This window comes from Gossypium hirsutum, chromosome D08, assembly GCF_007990345.1.
Source record: "Gossypium hirsutum isolate 1008001.06 chromosome D08, Gossypium_hirsutum_v2.1, whole genome shotgun sequence".
NCBI classification, from domain to species: Eukaryota; Viridiplantae; Streptophyta; class Magnoliopsida; order Malvales; family Malvaceae; genus Gossypium; species Gossypium hirsutum.
Window position 1 is genome coordinate 7,065,563 of NC_053444.1, and position 9,457 is coordinate 7,075,019.

At 36.3% G+C, this 9,457-nt stretch overlaps 2 protein-coding genes across 2 annotated transcripts; both read left to right on the forward strand.

Moving 5' to 3' along the window:
* The first annotated feature begins 1,035 nt into the window (after positions 1-1,035).
* On the forward strand, positions 1,036-7,576 carry LOC107915677 (chaperone protein dnaJ GFA2, mitochondrial). Its single transcript, XM_016844808.2, has 18 exons — positions 1,036-1,434; positions 1,562-1,646; positions 1,746-1,820; positions 1,918-2,003; positions 2,147-2,230; positions 2,329-2,367; positions 2,653-2,742; positions 3,269-3,322; positions 3,413-3,500; positions 3,773-3,837; positions 3,955-4,029; positions 4,354-4,426; positions 4,912-5,003; positions 5,744-5,815; positions 6,154-6,210; positions 6,311-6,359; positions 7,015-7,081; positions 7,191-7,576. Exons 1-18 carry the CDS (start codon positions 1,345-1,347, stop codon positions 7,282-7,284), a joined length of 1,335 nt encoding a protein of 444 aa, XP_016700297.1. The 5' UTR covers positions 1,036-1,344; the 3' UTR covers positions 7,285-7,576.
* A 436-nt stretch (positions 7,577-8,012) lies between these two features.
* On the forward strand, positions 8,013-8,979 carry LOC107915681 (thylakoid lumenal 19 kDa protein, chloroplastic). Its single transcript, XM_016844813.2, has one exon. The coding sequence runs from the start codon at positions 8,149-8,151 to the stop codon at positions 8,851-8,853; it is 705 nt and encodes a 234-aa protein (XP_016700302.2). The 5' UTR covers positions 8,013-8,148; the 3' UTR covers positions 8,854-8,979.
* The last annotated feature ends 478 nt before the right edge of the window (positions 8,980-9,457 follow it).

Consider the following 9,457-nt stretch of genomic DNA (forward strand, 5'->3'; position numbering starts at 1 on the left):
ACTTTGTAACCTATAATCTTGACCTTTGGCAATTGTTATACCCTTACTCCAGTAATGACATGTGGCAGAACAAAGGGCAACTTGGCAGTAGCTCAAGTAAGCACCCTTGATAGGTGTAACCCATGGATGGCCTTTTGCATAACCAAGAGTTTTCACGCCCTTTATGGTGATCCTTTTTTACCAATCATTCATGACCAACCATTTGTGTATCCCACTCAAGCCAATTGAGAGACAACTTGTTGCAAATAGTCTCTAGCTACCCACTACGAGCCCTTCATGTGTACCACTAAGGCATAACAACTTCATATAATCTCAGCAAGGAGAGTGTTAGAGTAAGACCACACAATACTGAGTATAGCGATAATTGACATGCAACGAACCTGCCACCAAACCAACCACCTAGAAAGACCTACTATCCATCTTTTCGGTGACATGACAGTACTAGATTGAAGCCCTCCCCTATATATACCTTAGAGTACGAGGAGTTGAGGATTAATCTTTTTTCTTTTCTAAGGAAAACCCTAAGTCTTCCAACCTTCTCCTTCCTTCTTACTATTATTTCTTCCTCCTCTTTCAACTCCCTACTCTAGCTCTTGACTTGTCATAGGTGAACCGATCCTCCAGTCACCACACCTCCTCCTTGTCTCCTTATTGATTCCCTGTATCAACAATTTTAAATTCATTTGATTTTTTTTATTTTTAAATTTGATTTTTTCATAATCTAAAAATAAAACATTGGTTTTTTATATTATAAAAATATAAAATTAAAATTAAATTAAATAAAAATATATTTAAATTCAATTTCAATAATTATAGTTTTTATTTTTTCATCTTATTACCAACAAATCAGGACTAAAATTTTTTAAATAATAAATGAACTGACGAATCAATTTTTTTTTGAGTTCTCCTAGTCGGTCCTAATTTGAATTTTTCGTATACATGAAAGAGAAAAGGCCCAAATGGTAAGGAAAATCCAGGAAGCCCATTTTTCCAACCAGATCAAGTGAGGTTTAAGGCTCCGGTCCTTATTATTGCTCGCTTCACCTGCTGTTGTGTTCCCTACTTTACTGGGTATGGTTGGGTGGGTGGTTCTTATTCCCCCCCCTATAAATTAACTATATATAAATTTCATAGGAAACAATAACAACCCTACCCCGCCACTGCTGCTGCACCCGGTAGCCTAGAACCTTCCACCTCTCCTGCTTAACAATCAAATTACCCACAATTTAGGGTTTTGTTAGGGTTTAATCAAAGTCCCAACTCTTTCATTCCCCCCCAAACTATAATCAATTTTATTTCGCTTCCGTTGTTACACACAGGGAGGGGCAGATAGTAAGGTCGCAAATGGTTGGGTCTAATGGCGTTAGGCTTATTCACTGCTTGCTTCGGCGCTCTCACTCCCTTTCTTCTACCCTTTTTCACCACCCAAATTCTGTATGTTCTCTCTCTCTCTCTCTCTCTCTCTCTAATTTTATCTGTTTTTTGTTTTATTTTTCTGATTCCATAAATAAAAATTTGGCTTTTCCTTGAATAATATTTTCTTCAATTGTAAATACATAAGACTCTGATTTCTGGGGGTTCGAGGAGTTTCACAGCCGGACTTGGCAATCCCGTTAACGTTATTGGAAAACACACTCCTCAATACGGTAATATACCATCTCACCTTTTTACACTTTCTTTTTATTGTTTTGGTTGAAGTTTTACCTCTATTAACGAGTAACGAATTACATGCTTGTCAATGCCAGCTAAAACTAGGAACTGCTTGGTTTTTGGACTTTTTAATGTGAACTTGGGTGCAAAACGGCTAATTCATGGCTCTGGTATTTTACAAGCTCCTTGTTTTTCATTGTATGAATTATCTCAGGGATGCATTACTGTTCTCTATCTCATACTGTGATCCTTATCTTCTGGGTTCAGCTCCTTTGTCCGCTAGGGATTATTATGATACACTTGGTATAAGCAAGAATGCTACTGCATCTGAAATAAAGAAAGCTTATTTTGGGGTAATACTTTTTTCTTCTAGTTGTCTTTCTGTGAGCGGGCGTGTTAATGTGATGTCTTTGTGTTTGTCCTTTAGTTGTTACTTCTGAACTCTATAATTTGTTATCCCTGTTTCTTGATTCAAAATTTTCTTGTTATTGTATAGCTTGCGAAAAAGCTCCATCCAGATGTAAATAAAGATGATCCTGAAGCTGAGAAAAAATTTCAAGAGGTTTCCAAGGCCTATGAGGCAAGTTTTTCTCGCCTGGATTGTTGACTTTTTTCTTGGTTACTTTGCCTTGGGGCTGAAGCTTGAAGGGAATTGCATTTTTGTTTGTTCTGTTGTAGGTTTTAAAAGACGAGAACAAGCGTGCAGAGTATGATCAGGTGTGGTATAAATTTATTTGTAAAATCTTTTTATTATTATCATTTTATCAGATGGAAAATGTTTTTAATAACCTTTCTGTTATTAGTCAATATGTTAAGCACAGAAGGCTAGAAAACAAATTGGATTTTACTCTTCAATTGATATGTACCTTGTTAAATTTATATCTGCAAAAGTGGATGTCATTGATTCTAAACTGTTTCCTAAAAGGATTATGTAAAATTTTTTTTGTAACTTTTTATTTTCTGTAATCTTATTTCCTGCTGGTTATGTGCAAAATTTTGTAGGTTGGCCATGAAGCATTTGAACAACAGCAAAATAATAGCGGCTTTAGCGAAGAGGATTTCAATCCATTCAAATTCCACAACTTTCATGATGTAATTTGCTTCTTTTAACATTTCTGGTTGGTTTTGGTTACATTTAGTCAAGGATATACTTTTTTAATTAGTGAATATAAAGCTTCTTGCAATGTTTTATCATCAATTATATTTGATTAGACTTGCTCCTTTTATGGTCTTCAATTCTAGGAAGAGCATGTTTTTGAGCATTTTTATTCCAGAAATTTGAGATATTTTTGTGATGCCTAGTGTTGTCAAGGTGTGCGCCTGCGCCTTGCACCTTAGCACTAGACAGTGAAAAGACTCATTAACTGTAGTGCCATTGGATGATCTGCTACTGTCAAGTTCAGTAGAAACATAAACATAGGTGTGATACTTTTCTCCCAGTATTATTGGGATTGGAGGCATCAGTGCCTGCCTGCCTAGTAGTTGGCATGATTCAATGTTCCTTAAAATAGAATATAGTTGCTGGAGGGGTGAACGTGCTTGTCTGTAGGTTTCTTAGTACCCTCTATTTCTTGTTTCTAATTCTTTAACACAATATTCTTGTATGCATGTTGGCCAGATATTCAACGTGCAGGATATATTCAGAAATCAAATGGGTGGTGAAGATATCAAGGTTGTCATCAATTTCAACTTCATGGTGATTATTATGTTTTTACTCAATTTTGTTTTTCTGAGTTGTCATGTGTGGTTTACCATACTTTAGGTTGCAATTGAACTATCTTTTATGGAAGCTGTTCAAGGATGTAGCAAAACGGTGACATTTCAAGCTCCCGTGCTTTGTCAAGCTTGTGGTATGCCTTATCTTGCCTCTTATCCAATACTTTTTTTTTTCATGTGATCTCTTCCATCTTGCAAAATGTTCTGAACTGTCATAACTGTTTTCTTTTTATCTTCTGGATTTCTCTAGGCCCCATACCTTTTTTATTTATTTTTTAGATAGAAAAAAGCTCTCTTGGATGCAGAAATGAGCAATATTTTTGAAAAGATTATGATATAATAACCAAATATATAAGCCTATGTTGATGAGCTTATTTGGTCTCAAGTCATTTTCTTCATTTTTAAGGTGGAGAAGGAGTTCCTCCTGGCGTGAAACCTGAAAGATGCCGGCACTGTGGAGGCTCAGGCATGGTTAGTTTACTGGAATAGAATTGTGCAAGCGCTCATAATTGTGTAGATACTCCTAATCATAGACGCAATGGAACTAGTTTATCTCCTTCTTAACTTCAGTTTTTGCTGTTGTCTCAGTTATCTATCAACAAGGGCTTTATGAGTATTCGTTCTACTTGTCCTCATTGTGGTGGAAGTGGTCAGTTTGTATCGGTATGATATGCATCTAAGTTCTCTCACTTTTGATGAATTTCTTCATTTTTGGTTGTGATCAGTTTGCTTTTGTTCCTTTATGCTGTTTTTATTGAGGTTTTTAAAATACTATTGTTCTCCTCATGATTAACAGAAGTAATTAATTTTCTCATGAATTGGATTTTATGATGATCTTCCTCTTCTGGAAAAAATGCCCATGAGCAATTAATGTTGCTTTTTAATTCATGTTTTTATCACAAAGAACTTGTTCTATATTACTGTCTTCCTGTTTGATTTTTATTTTAGAATTGTCATTTGAAATATCTTTACTTTTGTTGGCACCAGAAGCTTTGCAAGTCATGCAATGGAGCTAGGTTAGTGAAAGGACCAAAAACAGTCAAATTGGACATAATGCCAGGTACGTTACAAAGTTAAATGTCTATTGTTGGTTGCTTTGGTAATGGTTTAACTTGTCATGTTCTGCATTATATCATTCATGGAGCTCTCTGTCTAGTCTCCTGCAGTGTTGATAAGTGTGTTTTCCTTAAAAGCTGAAAATTCCTATGTGGAACTGAACTCACGGGAGCTTGCATCTAATGAGTAGGTTGAGCAAAATATTCACTTAAAACATCCTGCCTTTGATAGTTTTAAAATTTTTTTTTCTCCTTTTTTATGGGGACCAGAGAAAGTGCTGTTACTGATAACTTCATGTTTTATTAATCTTTTTCATGCTTCTTGACTGAAACAGTGTGTTGAACTATCACATTTTCATTTTCAATGTCAGTACTAAAAACAACAAACTGATGTTACATGATCCTTTTTCATATCTATTATTCAAAGGCATGATCTTCTAGAATTTTGTTTTTATTATATGATTGACTCAAGGTTATGTCTCATTTTCAGGAGTGGATAACAATGAAACATTGAAGGTTTATGGAAGTGGCGGAGCTGATCCTGATAGAACTCATCCCGGGGATCTTTACGTAACGATAAAGGTAACCAGTTTAATTCTTGTCTGATATTTTGACAGTTCGCATAGTTTTCAAGTAAAGGAAAAGGTTGTTATTGTATCCTTCTAAAAGCAATTTATTCGTAATCTCCATACATGCCTAGTTTAAAATAGATGTTGAGTTCATTTGGGTGGGTGTGTTTGTAAGCTTATAAAATGGTGAATGGTGGATGCAGTTGGCAAAGACGGTAGTACTGGTGGCCAGAGTAGTACTTGTAAAAAGATTGATGTACTGATAAAGAAAGCAGTGGCAGGGGCAACAATTTTATAACTAGGCTTTAATGTAGACTTAAAAGATTGGTGATTGAATGTGGCACTCATATGGTAACACTAAGTGCCTGCTATTGGCCGAATCTGGTTATGCTTTAATTCTGGTAGCAATCTAAAGCAGTCAATATGGCGTGGGATTGGTTGTAGTAGGCATTAGTAGTCAAAGATTTGGATGTTATAAATGCTGTTTCAGATGGTTATGATAGAAAAATGAATTCAAATTATTGGCCCTCATTGCTGCTGCGTAACCCCCCCCTCTTTTGTTCATTACCTTAGTCTGCAGAATTCTTTCAAATTACAAGTCCAACTCTTCACCCTTGAGCGAAATTTACCTTACCCTTCTTTTGTTAGTAAACTGTTCTTGGCCATTTACCCTTGCAGTTGCTGATGCCTGACTGTCTTTGTTTTCCATTTCTTAAGGATTGTTGTCTCCATTAATCATGTTTATATCTGCAGGTCCGGCAAGACCCAGTTTTTCGTAGAGAAGGTGCCAACATTCACGTGGACGCTGTTTTGAGTGTTGTTCAGGTAGAACTGGAATTTGAATTTTTTCAAATGACCTATTAAGTGGTTCACGTGTGGAGGTCTTGAGCAACGCTTTTTTTTGATAGCTCAATAAAAAAATCACTTATCTTCTATGGCTTGTTTCTCTGCTTTAGATGGTCATACACTGTCAAATAACTTTGTTGGATTTTCTAACTGTGCATTTCTTTTTAAATCTTTTTAAGCAATGACTAATGGGTTTGTTAACTCTGGGATTATATCCTACTGTTTGCTTCAGTATGCCTTCTGTATATGTCCTCCTGGTGAGACTGGTCCTTCTATCTGATAAATGAATTAATTTGAATTTTTTCCCTTTTTTGCAGGCAATCTTGGGAGGAACCATCCAGGTCCCAACTCTTACCGGTGATGTTGTGCTCAAGGTTTGTTGGAAATTGTGTATGATTGTGATAAGCTTAGAAAGGGACCTTTAATTATTTGTTATAGTTGAGGCTCCTAATCTATGTTGCTTTCAATTTGCAGGTCCGTCCTGGCACTCAACCAGGCCAGAAGGTTGTTCTAAAGAATAAAGGTACGGAAAAGATCTGGGAATAAGATAGATATATATTTGGTTCCTTTTCCAAGTTGGTATAGAAAAAGAAAATCTCATTGATCTTTTAACCGTGGTCCATAATAGTAAATTAGTAATCTTACCTGACTTTGATATGTTTCTGAAAATGCATTTCTCATAATAAACATAAAGGGCCTCATTTCATTAAATTTAGTGTAATCATTTTTTTGACTTGGGGAGGAATTTCAAAACCTCCTCTTTGAGTAGGGATTAATGCACCTGCCATTTGGTTCAAATGCCTGAGTGTATGTGTATTCATTTTTTCATGTTTCAGGAACTGCTTTTACCTATTTGAATGCATAAAATTTTCTAGTTTTGTCCTTTGAAAGTCTGGGATTACAATTTTCATTTTCTCTTTTCTTTATAGGTAACTTTATTTTATTCTATTTTAATTTGCTTGAGTTGAATTCTGTTATTTAATTTCATTGATCAGTAAAAATGAGAACACTAAAAACTCGAAACTCTAAATTCTAGGCCCTGGACCTTCTTTCATATATCTAAAATTTGAAATCTGTTGGTCTTCTTTTTCACGTGCAATTGAATCCCTCTTCCTCTCGTAACTGTCTTTGATTTAACTTGCATTATCTTCGATATATTTGTGTATGTTTGTCAACAGGAATTAAAACAAGGAACTCGTACTCATTTGGTGATCAATATGTGCATTTCAATGTTAGCATCCCAAAGTAAGTTTTATATGCCAAAAATTTCTGAAGTTGTTCCATCGTCCATCGAAATCCATGTTTCTAGGAGCATATTCACAGTTGAAAGCAAATTTACTTGATTTATGTACAGGAATCTGACGGGAAGACAACGGGAATTAATAGAAGAGTTTGCTAGAGAGGAGCAAGGTGAAAGTGATAAGCGTGCTGCTGGGGCAGCTGGCTGAAGAGGAGACCAGAATGACCGTCAGTTTTTTTGCTGGGTTTTATCACGAAGATAAAGACGTTGGATATTATTACTAGAAATAGCACAAATTTTGGATTTGCTTTTCATATATCGTATGTGTTATTTTTTTCACTCAAACGATGACAGTGAACCATCATTTTGAGACCAATGGGTGATATTGTATATGATTTGTTCAGGCATAACATACAAGATGCCACTGCTGTATTATGGCGGATTTCTGAGTGGTATGCTGAAAGTTTAATGATAGCATTGACCTTAGGTATTGGGAGAAAGTAGTTGTCAATTTATATACACAGCCGCTTGTATTGTTTTTAGTTTCTTTCCATATACAATGATGGTGGGTGAAGCCGTCGGAAGTATAGGTTGAGAAAGCAGCATTATTTGAACCCTTGGCAGCCTGTGGTAATGGGCTTGATTTATGCAGTGCACTATAACCCACGAAGAAGTAATTGGATGACAAGTAAAAAGATTTTTCTACCAGGCGAGAAGGATTTTAAGTAATTCTAAGTAATAATATGTAAAAACAAAATATTGTATATTAAAAGAAACAAGAATATGGAAATCGGATGTCTAGCATTATGTAATTATTAATTCATTTTAGACAAGTTTAGGAGTTATTAAAAGAATAATAATTGGATTAAGTTGGTGATAGGTGGATGACGAGATCCGTAGGTATATTACAAATTACTTTCTCAAGTTGCATAATCATATTTGAACTAAAGAAATAAAAATATGTAAAATAAGAAAATTAAAACAAAAGTTGGGATAAGGACAATCTTGGGACAGATAAATCAGTTTATAAGCTTTAAAGACGAAAAGAGAACCACTCATCTCTCCAATTCCCATGGCAACCCTAACCTCTTCTCCATCTCCCTCCATTCTCTCTTCCTCCACCGCCAATCCTAAAACCCCTTATCTGAAGCCGCCGCTCCTCTTCTTCCCCAAGCCTCTTACCACCGCTCTAACCACCGCTTTAGCCACCACCACCTTACTCCTAACCTCCCCTCCCTCCTCCATTGCCTCTGATGCATACAACGTCTACTACGGAACCGCCGCCAGTGCCGCCAACTACGGAGGCTACGGTGGAAACTCCGACAAGAAAGCCTCCGCTGAGTACGTCTACGATGTCCCCGACGGATGGAAAGAGCGTTTAGTTTCCAAAGTTGAAAAGGGCACCAACGGGACGGACAGCGAATTCTACAACCCCAAGAAAAGACAAGAGAAAGAGTACTTAACATTCTTGGCTGGGTTCAGGCAATTAGCCCCAAAAGACGTGATTTTGAACAACTTGGCATTATCAGACGTCGAGTTGCAGGATTTGATTGCCGGGGCCGACAGCTTGGTCTCCGAGGAGAAGAAAGACGAGAATGGACAGCTTTATTATGTGTACGAGATTGACGGAATTGGTAAGCATAGTTTGATTGCAGTCACTTGCGCAAAGAACAAGCTTTATGCTCATTTTGTCAATGCACCGGCGCCTGAGTGGAAACGCGATGAGGACACCTTAAGGCACATTCATGAATCCTTCAAGACTGTTGGATCATCGTAATTCACTCTTGTCTTTAGTCTTTTTGAGCCTTTCTCTCCCTCCCTCTCCTTCTCCGTCTCTTTTTATATATATGTATGAGGCAATGCCATTTTTATATATAAGCAAAGCCATTTTACTCTTTTTATATATATATTTTGTTTGTTGCTCTACCTTCCTTTTTTGTATTGCAACATAATCTTGTCTGGATAAGCATAATTTAGCCTTAAGTTTTGTTCACAATAGACCAGAACTGAGTACAATTTTCTTTTATGCGAGCTCCCCATTAAAGAACAACATTATGACTTGTATATGTTACTTACAATTATACTAGTGCACAACACCTGGAAGAATTCAGCATTCATGGACATACACCATAGTTTTCACTGTCAAAGCTGTTGAGCACCTGAAAGAAATGTGTAATATTACCTAATTAATTACCCATTTCGTCTTTAAGTGAAATGTGTAATAATCCCCCAAGTAACTAATTTTAAGTTTGATGTTATATTGTCTAATATAAACCCAAACTGATATCATATTCTTTTCAAGATGAATAGTCATTCATTCATTTGGCATTCAGATTCAAGAACGAAGATAAACAAAGGTTCATAGATGAACCCCCACAAAC

Excerpts from the sequence above, each read along its gene's own strand:
- LOC107915677 (XM_016844808.2), top strand. The coding sequence starts at position 1,345 with ATGGTTGGGTCTAATGGCGTTAGGCTTATTCACTGCTTGCTTCGGCGC. Across the intron at positions 1,821-1,917 it reads ACGGCTAATTCATGGCTCTG|CTCCTTTGTCCGCTAGGGAT; the intron begins GTATTTTACAAG and ends TTCTGGGTTCAG. Across the intron at positions 2,368-2,652 it reads AGCGTGCAGAGTATGATCAG|GTTGGCCATGAAGCATTTGA; the intron begins GTGTGGTATAAA and ends AAAATTTTGTAG.
- LOC107915681 (XM_016844813.2), top strand. The coding sequence starts at position 8,149 with ATGGCAACCCTAACCTCTTCTCCATCTCCCTCCATTCTCTCTTCCTCC.